The following is a 15,921-nucleotide window of genomic DNA, read 5'->3' as shown; positions in this document are numbered from 1 at the left end:
CATGAAGTATTTACTAGGAATTTAAGTGTCCAAACCTAAGAAGGAGATAAATATGGGTCAAAGAAAGTTTGAATTGGACTGAACCTGTTGAAAGAAACAAGAATGTTGGATTGTAAACCTGCTAATTCTCTAATTAAATAGAATCATAAACTGGGAAAAGACTGTCGACCTTCCCTTGTTGATGTAGGAAATATTAGTGGCTTGCTTGAAAGCTTATCTATTTGACTTTGACTCTTCTTGACACAATTTATGCAGTGGGAGTGGAGATTCGGTTCATGCATGCCCCCAAAAGTGGGCATGTGGATGTTGTGTACTGCATTCTTAGATACTTGAAGTCCTCCCTAGGAAAGGACTATTATATGCCAGTCATAATTATTTAAGGATAAAAGGCTACCATAGTTGTCAAGGCATCACCTAGGTATCCAGGCAGTCTGGCAAGGATCTAGGCAGTTGTCACCTTATTGCATTAGTTGTCACCTTATAGCAAGGCTCTGGCCTGGCACTTATTTATGCCAAATATCATTAAAGTAAAATTTACTATAGATATTATTCATAAATAAGAAAATATTGTTAAGTTTTTGTAATAAGGGTACTTTAGGGTCAAATGTATTGTATTCTTATCACTTATTTGTATTTTGTCTTTTTTCCCTTTGCCTCCCTAGGGAGGTGTATGCTATTCTTTACATCTTGTTAGTGAAGTAATATATATATATGATAAGAGAATCTTTATACAAACTACATTCAACTATTCTCTTCTTCTTCCTCCTCTTTTTCTTCTTCAACCCGTCATCCTCTTGATCTATTGTTTTTCCTTTCATCTTTACATTCTAACTAATACCCTCTATTTGTATTCAGTAAAGATAGTTTCAAAATCAAATTCTAAAAGGATAAAAAGTCAACCCCTAGTCCAAGAACAAAAACTATGTTTTTTGTTGTAAGAGAGATTTTCAACTTTTAAATTTTGGGGATTTTTCATTTATGAAAATTTCATAAATCTTATCATGATAAAACATTGCTAAAAACCAAAAGCACAGTAAAATAATCTTTTATTTTGATATCCATAAAATTATTTTGATTAAGGCGATTTTAACAATATTTGCATACTTTAAAATAAGTTTGATCGGAACATAACTTTGTCAACAATTAATGTTAAACTTATTGGAAAGCTGATTTTGTGCTCTACCTAATACAAATAATTTCACGTAAAAATAAAATCAATTGACTAGTAAAACTTATTTGAGAACAAGAACATTTCTCTAAATGTTAATTTTTTGATGACCTGATGTGACTTAATGTTGATTTTTAGTGACTTGATGTGGCTTAATGTTGGTTTTTGATGACTTAATGTGGTTTAATGTTGATTTTTTATGATATAAGGTATATGTAATATACTAAATAATGTTAGAAAAGAGAGGAACTAAAAAAAAAAGACTTAGGCTCCTTAGTCGCCTAAGCAAGTGTTTTGTCGCCTAAGCACTTAGGCACCCCTTCCACTACCTTGGGTCACCTTGGCACCTTAATAAGTCTACACTGATGCTGATTAGGCTGCCTCAATTTCTGATAGACGATCTACATCCTGGTATTGTACATTTGTAGGTGTTGACCTAGTTATATAGAGGAGTAAAAAGCCGGTTGTAGCTTGATTGATGCAGATACGGCTGCCCTTTCTTGGTTGGACAGCATGACCGGCTTTGGAAGCCAAGAGCCAAGAAGAACCGGTCCAGCCCAGGGTTTTGGTCCAACAAGGGTTGAAAATAAAATTAGTAGTTTACTTAGTTTTATTTCATACTTTTATTTTCCAGACTTGAACGTAGGAGTAGGATTTATTTCCTTGCTTTGGTTTCCTTTTTATAGTTGTTTCCAAGTTTAGGCTAGTTTCCATTTCAGTTAAGTTTCTAATTTCATGTTCCTATTTTCCTATATATTGGCTGTAATCGATTGAAGATTTAGAGAGTGATTTTGATTATTGAATGAATATGTTGAGTTTGTGCACTAGTGAAGCATGTGGTTCTCCTTTTTCCCCCTCTCTTCTCTGATTTCCCCTCTCTTCCCCAAGGGTTCTCTCCATCAACTTGGTATCAGAGCCGAAGGATCCTATTCCTTCCCCATCTTTCTTCTTCCCTTCCCATTCTCTATGTTGGTTTCCACCGATACTGAGAACAAAAAACAAAAAAAAAATCCCAAAGCCTCCCTTTATTTCTCTCCTCACTTCGATTCCCAACCAGAAAATCCCACCGCCTCTCTTTTCACTTCTTTTCCCTTCCGACAGCAACCACCGCCTCCTCTATCTGGTTCTGACAGAAACTTAACAAAAAAAAAATCCCAAAACCTCCCTGCCCTACCGCCTCCTCTTTTACCCTCTGTTCATTCTGACAGCAAAAAAAAAAAAAAGAAGCTAGAAGAGAGTCGACGAAGAAGAAGAACAGAAGAAAAAGAGCAGAGAAGAAAAGAAGAAGAAGTAGAAGCAGAAGAGAAGAGAAGAGAAGAGAGAAGCTGAAAATAAAAAAAAGAGAGAAGATGAGAAGAAGACGGAACAAAATCAAAAGAAGACGAAGCAAAGAGAGAGGTAGAACCGTACCTGGTTTCTGGTTCGAAACCCTTCCTTGATCAACGACCTTCTGTTGCATCTCATCTCCAAGACGATCTCCCTAGAACTCCATCACAGTTCACGCCTCCTCCAAAAGTTCCGTTGCTGCTTCGATCGTCTATCGCTAGAGAAACCTGCTGATAACCATCGTTGCTGGTTTCATCTCCAAGGAGAGAGCTCCATTGGAGGTTTACGGTGAAACCCTCAACCCACGATTTCCATTTTATTCCTTTTTTCCTTATTATCTATCTATTTCCTAGAATACCCCTCCCTTTCTCCATTATTCCCTTTTTGTCCCATATTTTTTTTATTTCCAATTAAACCCCTGTCCCACACGTGACATGACACACCCTTTTGTGGTTTAATTTGAACTTCCAAAATAAAATTACAATTTTTCCAAAAAAAAAAAAGTTATTTACTATTCTGCCCTGCCCTTTAAGCCTCCAATTATTTACTATTCTACCATTATTCTTTGAGTGCTATTTTGTTAATCATCACCATGGTAGCCAATAGTAAAGTTGTTCAACAACTGAATTCTTATAAAGGAGAAACTGATACAAAATTTGATGCTCTCACAAACATGGTCACGTCCCTAAAAACAATGGTGGAATCTATGCAAGTTTCCATGGGGTCCATGCAAGTTTCTATTGATCGTTTGGTGGCAGTAGATAAAGGAAAGAGTCTCATTCAAACTGACGATTCTTCCAACACTACTCCACAGGATCCGTCAGTAACACTACCACCACCACCACCATTTCCACCACCATATGGGACTGGTAGACATGATGATGGAGCAGAAAGAGCAGCAAAATTGGATATCCTTGATTTTTATGGAGACAATAATCCAGAATTGTACCTTTACTGGATTCACAGCTTAGATACATTCTTCAGATGGTACGGGTTGACTGAGGCTCGAAAGATCCTATTTGCAGAGGCCAAACTGAAAGGTACGGCCCGAGTCTGGTGGATCAAGCCACAACAACAGAACCAAACCCGAGGCATTGGTTTGGTCACTACTTGGGTTGAAATGTATGAAGTCATGAATCAGCAATTCTTGCCTTCTGATTACAAGCAACGCATGCGTCTCAGGTTTGCACAGTTGAAACAAGAGAATTTGACCGTTGAAGAGTATGTTGCTAGATTTTATTATTTGGCCACTCGTTCTGACTTTGAGTGGGATAAAGAAGTATTAGTGGCCCAATTTCGCAATGGTTTGCACCCTCAACTTAGTGCTGCCCTTGCATCTAGTCGATTGCCTACCATGGAAGACGTTGTACAAGTAGCATATCAGGTTGAGGAAAGTCTGAAACACCCATACAACCGGAGAAATTTTGCAGATACTTTTTCTCGAGGTACTAGTTCCGTTTGGCAACCGTCTCCTACCCAAGAGAGGTCATCTAGCAAACCACAGGCTAGTGCTACGTCTATGGCCTCTTCACGACCTAGTCGGCCGTATTCTCCACCTCGACATGTCTCTGAAATGTCATCTTCACGGCCTACTCGCCCATACTCACCCCCTCAGCGTGGTTCGAATAAACCTTCTGATTCTTCAAAATTTACAGTTTGGTGCTACTCATGCCATGGATTTGGACATATCAGTGCTCAATGTCCCAGCCGTTTGGTTGCTTTTATTGATAAGGATTCTCCTATACCATATATTCCCGAAGAGTAACTTGGTTCTGACCCAGTTGATTTAAGAGGAACGTGCAACAGGTGAAGTCAATAACACTCTCAGTGACGAAGACCAACATCCTTTTTATGTCATTCGTCATGTGTTGACCACTCAGAAGACCACTGAAAATGAAGATTGGCACCGCAGTAGTATTTTTCAAACTCGTGTGAAGTGCAATGATCAGTTGCTAACCTTGGTCATTGATGGAGGCAGTTGCACTAATGTTGTCTCTGAAGACGATGTTCGTAAGCTGGGATTGAATACAAAACCACATCCTAATCCTTACAAGGTTGCTTGGGTGAACAACACTAATCTCAAAATCACAGATAAGTGCTTGGTCACATATTCTATTGGTGGATTTAAGGATAGAGTCCAATGTGATGTCCTCCCTCTGATGGTGTGCCATATCCTTCTTGGTCGACCTTGGTTGTTTGATAAGAAAGTACAGCATTGTGGCTATGCCAATACCTATGCCTTCAGGCATGCCAACAAGACTATAAAGTTTCATCCTGCCAAAGATCTCCCTGAAATTAAGCTCAAGAAGATGGTGGGCTCGTTCCTCATTCAGCGTATTCCTTCAGACGGTCTCCTCGGTCCTTTCCCTAACTCGACGGAGTCGAGTTCTTTTCAGAGGAGGAGAGTTGATGCAGATACGGCTGCCCTCTCTTGGTTGGACCAGCATGACCGGCTTTGGAAGCCAAGAGCCAAGAAAAACCGGTCCAGCCCAGGGTTTTGGTCCAACAAGGGTTGGAAATAAAATCAGTAGTTTACTTAGTATTTTATTTCATGCTTTTATTTTCCAGACTTGAACATAGGAGTATGATTTATTTCCTTGCTTTGGTTTCCTTTTTATAGTTGTTTCCCAGTTTAGGCTAGTTTCCATTTCAGTTAAGTTTCTAATTTCATGTTCCTATTTTCCTATATATTAGCTGTAATCGATTGAAGATTTAGAGAGTGATTTTGATTATTGAATGAATATGTTGAGTTTGTGCACTAGTGAAGCGTGTGGTTCTCCTTTTTCCCCCTCTCTACTATGATTTCCCCTCTCCTCCCCAAGGGTTCTCCATCATTGATCAAGTGAAGAGTTAGAATTTATAGCTATGGCCCATGGAGTATGTGAGCTTCCATGGTTGAGACGGCTAGTCCAAGAGTTGGGGGTATGATATTGAGGCTCCCATGTGACTCTTTTGTGATAACAAGGCTATCATAAGTATATCCACAATCCACTATAACATGATCGAACGAAGCACATATTGGTGGACAAACACTTCATCAAAGAGGATTTAGGATAAGTAGAACAAATATAGAATATACTCCAAATATTAACTTCTTCTGACAAGAGACTGGTGAGATCGATCAGTTAGGGTTTTAGGAGAAAACACTAAAATTTGGAAAATATGTAGATAACCTAAAAAAACCTTGGTAGATTTGGCCACAGGTAGGATTAAAGTCCTCTTTAGGGGTGAGTAGAAGTTCCTCCAAAATTCATCTTGATCTAAAAAGGGGAAAGCCAAAATCGATGGAGCCAGGGTTTTAGAGAAAACCCTGATTTCTAAAATCTCAAATGGGGTAGATGGTCTTCAATCTTGCAAGCAATGATGGGTGCTTCCAGGTACAGTACTTGATCTTCAAGAGGAGGAGAATTCATCTTCCATGGTTGAGGAAGACTCAATCTCCAAAAGAGGAAGAATAAAAAAATCGCAGAGGGGATAACAGTCTAATCGATTCCTACAAGGTTTTGGGTTTTATCTCATTAAGGTGAGATATAGGGCAGCAACTAGATTTATAAGAATCACTTCATTAGTGCTGCCTCATGAGGGATTAGAGAGACAAAGGAAGAGGAGAGGGTGGACTATGGAGGTGATGGAAGCTTGTGATAGAGGAAGGGAAGAGGAGAGGGAGAACCTAGATCAGATTTGGAGGCTCTGATACCATGTTAACAGAAAAATTGGTTAGAATGCTTGAATGGTCTATAAGAGCACACAAGCCTTTATTTATAATAAAGAAAGGAGAAGAATTACAAGTATGCCCCCTTCAGCCGACTCCCATTAATTAGAGCCGGTGGAGGGGGAAAAGGCAGGAAAGCTCTTGTGGCACCCTTTAAGTATATATTTCAACAGCATGATTTGTCACAATGGTGTAGCATGGAGCATCATTTTTTTTATTTTTTTTTTTGAAGTACGAATATAAACGAACAAGTGGCTAAGATTAATGATCAAGAGATACTCATGAGTGATGGCCCTTAAATTTTTATCTACAATTGAAAAGATATATTATGACCATCAAACAAAAGGACTGTGAATAGATAAAAGCAACACATATTCTTCAAGGGGCAGGGGCAGTCTGACATAAAAATGGAATGCATTAAAATGTGGACATACAACTCCATCTAATGGTTCTATTTTTGGTTTGTCCTTTAAACTAAAAAAAAAAGTGTTATTTCCATTTCTCTAAATTCGATTAATGAAAATTAATTTATTAGAAAATTGTTATAGTAAACCTTGGTTAATATACACAATAACCACCTGCAGATCCTTAGAAAGCACCAATATCCTCATTAAAGAGTAGGGTGGGGGGAGGGGAGGGGAGGAAAAATAACTATTTTGAATCTTTACCTGGTCCAAATTATTGACTGCTTTAACCAATATCGAGGAATAAATCTTTTGATGCTTGTTTCCAATCTCTTCTTTCTCCTCAACATAAGCAACCCGCAAAGATGGATACCTTTAATAGAGTAGCATCATGAGGATTTTCAAAGTTTTTCATTAAAAAAAAAAAAAAAAAAAAAAAAAAAAAAAAAAAAAAAAAAAAAAGCAAAAAACAAAAAACAAAAAAACAATAAAAACAAAAACAAAAACAATAAAATTTCTGAAAGATTTTAGTATTACCTTATCATCAGGTCAAGAATATCTTGTGCATGAGGATCTCCAGAAGATTTTTGCGCTCCAAACATTTGACAAGAGATGACATGTGTGAATTTCATATCTGCAATTGCATCTAGTTGAGCTGATAATGAGCGTGGACTATTTTTCTTATCATGTCCCCTTTCAATAGCATTGTAGTCTTCAAAAATTTCTGGTTTCACAATATTTGCCACCCGGCAGTAAATAATATCAGGGGACATTGGATAGAGGAATTAATTTCATTGATGTCAAGTAGGCTGCAGTATTAATAATTCTAGAACGAGGAGAAAAGAAGGGTAAGCGGCTTCACACTATTCTTTCACTAGAGCAAAGATGGGAAATATAAAGATGGGATACAGACAGGAACAGGTAATATGATATAATTGGGTGTAACTCACCTTCATCTTTAGCCATGTCAAGGAAAGCTTGCAGTTTCAAGGCCTCCCTATAGTACATCATTCCTCTAACTGTTACAATCATCAAAGACAAACAAAGGTTGGTTCGTGGTGACTGCAAAATCTAGTATTATATTAGATCAGAGTTTAACACAAGCATAGTTACTTTACCTGTTCTACTCAGTGTTTGCCCACGAAAAGAAGCCCAATTTCGAAGCTCTTCAGGCTTAATTTTTATTAACTCATCCAATTCACATCCCAAGCATCCTTCGCGTTCCTGGAAGTTTGTCCACTCATCTGGAATAAGGAATGGATAATAAGGCGCAAGTAGCTAAAATGGAAGGGATGGAACGTTCAAAAGGAGTCCTGTTTCACAATACCTGGATATATCTTTTGCATATAGAACATGATAGAAACAGCTTCCTGGCTTGAAAAAAGCTCATCCATTGAAAATTTAACTTCTTCCATGTAGTGTGGAGTCATAACACTGACTCCAAAAGAGAATTAAGTAAGACAAAGATAACCTTTATGGTCCCAAAATATCTCTTTGTACAAAAGATGATAAATACTTTAATAAGCATATCTGTTCTATAGAAGACAAACATGGATCTTGTTTTGTGTTTCTAATTTTTTCAACAACTGGATCAAGGTCTTATCTAATAGCTGATAAAGGAAGTTTAAGCATAGCGCCCTAAGGGCTGGTTGGAGAGTTGAGAGTTCATATTTTAGAAACCAAATTCAGCTTCAGGTGGCATTCAGTCAGAAAGACATACGCAAAACAGATTCAAGAGTAATTTTTGGAGCGTTTAAATTGAAACCAATTTAAGCTGCAGGAATTTGGGTGGGAATGTTTATACAAGTCATTAATCCATGCTAGAGAGAGGAAGGAGGTTAAAACATGTGAATCTCCATCTTAAAAGACCGATCTGATGAGAGGAGGTTGTTCACAATTATATTAGGAAAAGAATTTCTCACTCACAATCGATGTTGGATTAAGACTCCCACTCACATTTAAGTGGGTAGTAACCACAAAGTAAAGCAAGGATGGAGCCAGACAGAATCTGAAGGGAGGCAAGACTTAACCTGCTCGGACACCATGTAAATCTCCAACTCCAAGCTCTGATACCATGTAAATCTCCAGCTTAAAAAACAGATCTAATGACAACCTATGCTTAACACATGATGCAACTAGATTAGCCCTTGAAACTACATACAAGCTAATCAACCCAAGGGCAAGGGTTCCCGACTATGGGTCGGGGTGAGCTCACCTCCCTTCTCCCTAGGGTGGAGTGTGCCATCTGGTGCAGCCTTTCCCTTAGTGGCTGAGGAGGGTGTTCACAAGTATATTAGGAATGGGATTTCTCACTCCGAATTGATGTGGGATTAACAAAACTAACCTGAATGACAGCATATTGCGAACTTTTGGAGCCATAGGCATATCCATAAAAAGAGAAGTAGCAAAGAAAGAAATACGCCTCTTAGCCTCTAAGTTCATGGGGATTTCCAAAGCTGTCTCCTTGACAGTAAGCATCAGAAACAAACGTTTGGTCTGCCAAAAATAAAAATTCACAGATAAGTGCTATATATTTCAGCTAAAAGGAGTTAATGTCTTCATGAATTAGAAGCCTACCTGTTCCTTCATAGGCTTATCATCTGGAAACGGGAACCGGATGGCAGGACTTCCGGGACTTGATACAAATAACTCTGGTTCAACCTTCTTGAAGAAACTCTTTTCATCTTTTTCCACTTTGGAGAGCAATTCCAATACACTGTATGGAATCAACGTATAATTCTTAGTACAGTGCAAAAATAACTTGGTTTGAGAAGGAGATAAGAGTTTTACAAACCTGGATCCATGAATCATCATATCCTTGGTTACAACTTCAAAAATGTCTTGCAGTACTTTCACTACTTTATCTTTGTGACATGCTTTGTTCTCAAACTTGAAAATTTTGTCATATAAAAATGAAAATATCATTAACGTTCAAAGCAGTAAAAGAAAAGGCAGAAAAAATTGAGACACTAGATTCTGTTAAGGCAATTACCAGAAGACCAACTAGTTCAATAAATGAAGCATGTAGAGTTGGTAGCTCACTCATCTTGAAGTCCAGAAGTAGACTGGATCTGCAGATGCTTGTTTGTACTTCACTTTGTATCTTCGAAACAACCCTGTAATAGACGCATGCAACAATGGAACAGACTTAAAGATAAAAAATAAAAAATAAACTTTAGGTCAGACAATGTGAAGGCTCTAAAATACATGATTGGTGTGGGGAAAGAAAATAATTCAGTGAATCCAAAGAATAATATAGAAGATAGCATTAGTAAATGGAATCCCAAAAACTGATTAGAATCATGGTTCTCTACCTTTTCTCTAAATCACCAACAAGAAGAAAGTCAAGGATATTTTTGAGCAACTCGTAGCACTCTTTCACAGCACAGTACATGTAGCTGTTCTTTTTAATCTTTTTGAACAGATTCTCATCCTCTCCAACAAAATCTCTTGCCATGCTCAATGCTGTTGAAAACTGACAAGAGCAAGAAGGAATGTTTAGGCATGGAAGGAAGTAGTAGGGTAAGACCAAACCTTACTACGAAATGAATACAATACCTCAGTTGCTAGAAGAAAAACAGGCCAACGGACCAGGCCAGAGCTTAAATCTGATGATAAAGGTATAGTCATCAAATCCGTCTCTCTGTTGACAATTAAACATATTCCTACTAAGTTTCTTGGTAGCGGATGTTATATATCTTTTGCAATGAACGAACTCTTGTACATCATGACCCTCCCCAGACTGTGCAGTGGCGGAAGCCTCGTGCACTGGTATACACATTTTAATGAATTAACTCTTACCTGTTGCTTATCAAGTCTTCCGAACGAAGACTACTGATAATTTTGTTCCATACTAAGGCAAATTTAGCAAAGCCATTTTTCTCATTTTCTGACACCTGAGATAATATCAGCTCAAATGTTAATGCAAACTGTGAGGATGCAGCATAATTCAAAAAGTGAGAATCAATTTCTCAGAAATATACAAAGCATACCTTATGGAATTTGGGCCAGAAGAAATTTTTAAGTCTCCTTTTCTGTACATTTTTGGATGAGGGTGGGACAAGGCGAACGCTAAAAGCAGAAGGCAATAGCTGGAATCTACTTCTCAGCATTCCCAGTGTACGTATCTATATGAAGAAAGAAAAGTAAGCCAACTATCATCTGACCACTGACAGAAAATGAAAAGCTTACCTCACCAAGATGGCGTAATACGCCAAAAGCTCCACCAACGATTGTACAGAAAATAGAGTACCAAATTTGTGTATCCATAAAATACACCTGCATGAATGAAAAAAAAAAAAAAAAAACCTTTCAGATACAGAAGCTTTGTGCCAAAAAATACAATAAATGAAAGAAATTACTAGTCTGAGATATTTTAAGGAGGTTTTAAATTTCTACTTCACAATTACTAGTTGATGTTGTGGCCCTACCTTAAGGTTTTAAGGGTTGTTGATATTAGAGATGGAATAAGAAAAGGGACACTGTGCCCTTACAATAAATGACTAACTTACAAGTATAACGGGAGACCAAACAGCAATGATTGCACCTGCATTGCTTTTCACTGAAGTAATAAGATATTCTCAAAGTTAGTATAGCACAATCCATTGGACCAACTTCTACTATTAATAGGGATTGAATACAAAGAATTGAAGCCTACCTTTAGGGAAAAGTTCGTGCCATTCATATTTGCTCACACTAATACTCATGATCTGCTTTGTTGGTTCCACAAGTGGTTTTATCTTTATTTTCCCAAACGCCCAAGGAAAAAAAAAAGTAAGATTGCTATCATTTTTGTGTCTCCACAGATGAATACGTCAAAGGAACACATGGAACTGGAAGGGTATCCAATTAAAGCTTAAGGTAGTAACCATTTTCACTTTTACAGATTCACGATTATTTTTCTCCAGTAGTAATATATCATCAATATACAGAAACAAAAGGACACAGAATTTAACTCCTCCAGAATCAATAGCCAGGAAAAACATCCTCAAATTACTGAACTCGAAAACTACAGTAACTTTACTCAGTCCTCAATTGCCATAGCAAGGAAACTTTAAAATGGTCACATTATACCAATTATTACAAGAGTGGTTGTATTGTATGCTGAATACCAATACTAATTAAAAATTTCGGGGGGATTCAGGGACCGGCTAACTATTACAACCCAAAGAATATAATCACCATTTCAATTGTTAGCCAATTATATTCCAAATCAAATCTTTACACATGAAAATAGTCACTATTTGAGAAAAAAGGAATTCTTCTAATTGTTCATTGTGAATAAAAGTCAAGGTTGTTACCCTTCTTAACACCTAGGTCATACATGAGTTGAAATATGTGAATGGAGAGGAACAATGAGATAAATTACAATATTGCCCTTAGACTAACATAACTGATATCTCTAACACTCCCCCTCAAGCTGGAGAATAAGTATCATGCATTCCAAACTTGGACAGCAGAGCCAGAGAACTAAACTGATGATATATAAGAGCCCTTGTGAAGATATCAGCCAGCTGATTTCCAGTCCTCACAAAAGGTGTGCATATGTAACTGGTGTCAATCTTCTCCTTAATGAAGTGTCTGTCCACCTCTATGTGCTTCGTCCGATCATGCTACATAGGGTTGTGGGCTATACTTATGGCAGCCTTGTTATCACAATAAAGCCTCATAGGTTCCTCAGTATCAATACCCAATTCTTGGACAAGCCTTCTCAACCAGAGAAGCTCACACACTCCATGAGCCATAGCTCTAAATTCTGCGCACTAGACCGAGTCACCACAGATTGCTTCTTACTCCACCATGTAACTAGGTTTCCACCTACAAATGTGCAATAGCTTGATGTAGATCTCCTATCAAAAACTAAGCCAGCCCAATCTACATCAATGAAGCCTTTTATCCTCATGTGGTTATGCTTGGAAAAAGTAGTACTTTTCCTGGAGAGGACTTCAAGTACCGGATGATGTGGTAAACCGCATCCAAGTGCCCACTCTTGGGAGCATGCATAAACTGACTGATAACCCCCACTGCATAAGTAATGTCTGGATGAGTCAATGACAAATAAATAAGCTTCCCAACTAGCCTTTGATATTTCCCAGCGTCAACAAGAGAAGGGCCAGTTCCCCCAGCTTATAATTCTGCTTAATAGGAGAACTTGCAGGCTTACAGCCTAACATTCCTGTTTCTTTCAAGAGGTCTAAAATAAACTTCCTCTGGCATATATTTATGCCCTTCTTGGATCTTCTTGGATCTAGACACTTTAATCCCCAAGAAATACTTTAAGGACCCTAGATCCTTAATCTCAAACTATTGGGATAAGTAGTTCTTCAGATTGACTATCTCAGTTTTGTCATCTCCAGTTATCACAATGTCATCAACATAGACAATCAAAGTTGTGCTGGTGCCATTACCACACTTAGTGAACAAAGTGTGGTCAGCCTGACTTTGGGAATAGCCATTCTTCAGGATGGCCTATCTGAACCTTTTAAACTAGGCCTTCGGGGATTGTTTAAGACTATACAAAGCCTTCTTGAGAAGACATACCTTTCCTGCAGCTAAAGGGAACTTAAATCCAGGAGGAGTTTGCATATACACTTCCTCTTCTAAGTCACTATGTAAGAAGGCATTCTTCACGTCTAATTGATATAATGGCCAATCCTTATTTGCTGCCAGAGATAAAAGGACCCTTATGGTGTTATGCTTAGCCACAGGAGCAAATGTCTCTTGATAGTCAATCCCATACACTTGGTTGTATCCTTTTGCCACCAGTCTTGCTTTGTACCTCTCAATAGTACCATCTGACCGGTACTTGATTGTGTAGACCCACTTGCATCCAACTAGAGTTCTCCCCCTTAGAAGGTCAACCAACTTCCAGGTACAATTTTTTTCAAGAGCCATCATTTCCTTAGTCATAGCTTGCTTCCACTTTGGGTCAGACATAGCTTCAGAAACATTCTTGGGAATAGAAGCAGATGAGAGCAATAATAAATGCAACACCTACAGGGGATAGAGAGTCATCGGAAACAAATTGGGCTACAGGATTAGTACAAACTCTCTTTCCCTTCCTAATAGCAATAGGAAGATCTAACTATGATGTGGAAGGAAGGATATTACCTACTGAGGAAGGTGGATCTCAGGAGTTGGATTCAAAGAGGACTCTTGGCAGGCCTTCTTGTTCCTCCTTATGTACACAATGGTCTCCTTATCATTACCTGAACCTGAACCACCTCTTAAATGATCACCAACATCAATAATATCCACCTCTTTATGTTTCCCAATGTCAAGCATAAAAGGAGAGATAGGCAATGGGGATAGAAAAGGGATCTCATCAGTAGTCTTTTCACCTCCATTATGCTCCCCCTGAAAAGGATGTTGAGGGGAGGCAAAAAAAGGAGCAAACTCAAGGAAGGTGACATCTTTAGAGAGAAGCCTTCATCTGGAAGAAGGATGATAGCACTTGTATCCCTTAGTAGTGGAGAAGTAGCCAAGAAAGATACATTTAAGTGCCTTGGGGTCTAGTTTAGTCTGAGAAGACTTATTAACATGGACATAATAGATACACCCAAACACTTTAGGTGGAAAAGAAAGAAGAAGATTGAGGAGACAAGGTGTCCAAGGGAGTTTTGGAGCCAAGGAGTGGTGTTGGCATACGATTGATCAAAAAAGCAGCAATAAGAAGAGCATCAGACCAAAAAATTTTAGGAACATACATGCCAAAAAGAAGATTCCTACTGACCTCCAACAAATGGCGGTTTTTTCTCTCAATTACCCCATTTTGTTGGGGTGTGTCAACACAAGCTAGCTGATAGATAATGCCATAGTCAATAAAAAAGTCTTGAAGACCACCATACATATACTCCCCCTTTGTCAGAAAGAAAATTTTTAATTTTGGTGTCAAATTGTGTACATACCATATGATAAAAAATTTTAAAGGCATCATACACATCACTCTTGTGCTTCATCAGAACAGTCCAAATAGCATGGGAAAAATCATCAATAAAAGAAACAAAGTATCGAAAGCCAAGAAAAGAAGTAGTAGTAGAAGGGCCCCAAACATCAAAGTGCATAATATGAAAAGGAACAGTCGATCTATTACCATGATAAGGATAAGAGGAATGACAATGTTTAGCAAAAATACAAGGTTCACAATGAAAGACATGGGAACTAGGAAAAGAAGTAAATAAATGAGGTAATTGTTTCCTCATAACAACAAAAGATGGATGCCCCAAACGTTGGTGCCACAGCATCACAGAATCCACAGAACTGTTATCAGTACGTCCAACCACATAGGACTGAGCTGTAGCTAAAAAAGGTGATTGAGGTTCAAGTAGGTAGAGTCCTTTCTCTTCACACCCATTGCCATTAATCCTCTTCATCTCCGAGTCCTGAAAGAGAAAATGAGAAGGAAAAAAAGTGACATAACAATTTAAGGATTTTGTCAGATGACTCACGGATAAGAGATTATGGGTAAGGTCAAGAACGTGAAGAACAGAATCAAGAGAAATGGAAGAAGTAACAGGAATGCTACCTTTACCAGAAATGGAGGAAAGGGAGCCAACTGCAACTCTGACCTTATCTCTACCGGAACAAATAGAGTATGTATCATAATAATGAGACGTACCAGTCATATGATCTGAAGGACCCAAATCAATATCCCAATATGGAGCTATGGAAGGAGCAGATGAGGAAACCTGCAAAGCAGAAGCTGAGGACTCTGGCAGTGTAAGGGAAGAAGATGATGAGCCTCCTAGTTGAGACATGACCCTGCGGAATGCTGCAATATCCTCCTTAGTAAAGGAACTGTGCTCTGGCTATGGGCTAGGAATAGTAGCATGCTCAGTCTCAACACTGTGGGCTCTAGCTCCCCCACTATAGCCACCACGAGCACCACTAGAACTGCCACGAGGAGGTCGACCATGAAGAGCCCAACATCTATCTTTGGTGTGCCCAGACTTCCCACAATGATCATAAAGTCTATCCTCTCCACGAGGTGGGCCTTGGCCTTGGCCACCACCACGACAATCTTTCTCAGAGCTAGTAGTAAAAGCGAACTGCTTAAGAGGAGGAGCATATGCCATAGCCACCTGCTTGGTCTCCTCACTCTGCAAATAGCTACATACTTCATTAAGGGATGGAAGTGGAGACCGGCCCAATATTTGTATCCGGAATGGCTCATACTCGGGATTCAACCCACCAAGCAACAGAAAAACCCTCTCCTTCTCAAGTGTCCTGTAAACCTTAGCTTCATCCTCTGGATTGGACAGTTGGAGATCTCTATAGTGATCATACTCATCCCAGAGACTAATGACAGTGTT

At 38.6% G+C, this 15,921-nt stretch overlaps 1 protein-coding gene across 3 annotated transcripts in view; it reads right to left on the bottom strand.

The window, feature by feature from the left end:
- The window catches only part of LOC122069729 (putative callose synthase 8), a 59,976-nt gene that overhangs the window by 20,713 nt on the left and 23,342 nt on the right, over nucleotides 1–15,921 (bottom strand). For 2 of the 3 annotated variants that reach the window (XM_042633791.1, XM_042633793.1), the window contains exons 18-33: nucleotides 11,268–11,349; nucleotides 11,122–11,171; nucleotides 10,802–10,888; nucleotides 10,603–10,737; nucleotides 10,412–10,506; nucleotides 10,169–10,253; nucleotides 9,925–10,085; nucleotides 9,603–9,726; nucleotides 9,405–9,499; nucleotides 9,188–9,326; nucleotides 8,955–9,106; nucleotides 7,938–8,044; nucleotides 7,729–7,854; nucleotides 7,561–7,629; nucleotides 7,148–7,334; nucleotides 6,875–6,983 (exon numbers count right to left, since the gene is read on the bottom strand). In XM_042633791.1, the coding sequence (XP_042489725.1) occupies nucleotides 6,875–6,983; nucleotides 7,148–7,334; nucleotides 7,561–7,629; nucleotides 7,729–7,854; nucleotides 7,938–8,044; nucleotides 8,955–9,106; nucleotides 9,188–9,326; nucleotides 9,405–9,499; nucleotides 9,603–9,726; nucleotides 9,925–10,085; nucleotides 10,169–10,253; nucleotides 10,412–10,506; nucleotides 10,603–10,737; nucleotides 10,802–10,888; nucleotides 11,122–11,171; nucleotides 11,268–11,349 (1,803 nt within the window). The remainder of the gene's footprint in view (nucleotides 1–6,874; nucleotides 6,984–7,147; nucleotides 7,335–7,560; nucleotides 7,630–7,728; nucleotides 7,855–7,937; nucleotides 8,045–8,954; nucleotides 9,107–9,187; nucleotides 9,327–9,404; nucleotides 9,500–9,602; nucleotides 9,727–9,924; nucleotides 10,086–10,168; nucleotides 10,254–10,411; nucleotides 10,507–10,602; nucleotides 10,738–10,801; nucleotides 10,889–11,121; nucleotides 11,172–11,267; nucleotides 11,350–15,921) is intronic. The other variant, XM_042633792.1, reaches the window with a different exon arrangement.

The sequence above is a fragment of the Macadamia integrifolia genome, unplaced genomic scaffold, assembly GCF_013358625.1.
Source record: "Macadamia integrifolia cultivar HAES 741 unplaced genomic scaffold, SCU_Mint_v3 scaffold692, whole genome shotgun sequence".
Taxonomy (NCBI): domain Eukaryota; kingdom Viridiplantae; phylum Streptophyta; class Magnoliopsida; order Proteales; family Proteaceae; genus Macadamia; species Macadamia integrifolia.
This window is presented reverse-complemented; position numbering and strand designations above follow the sequence as displayed.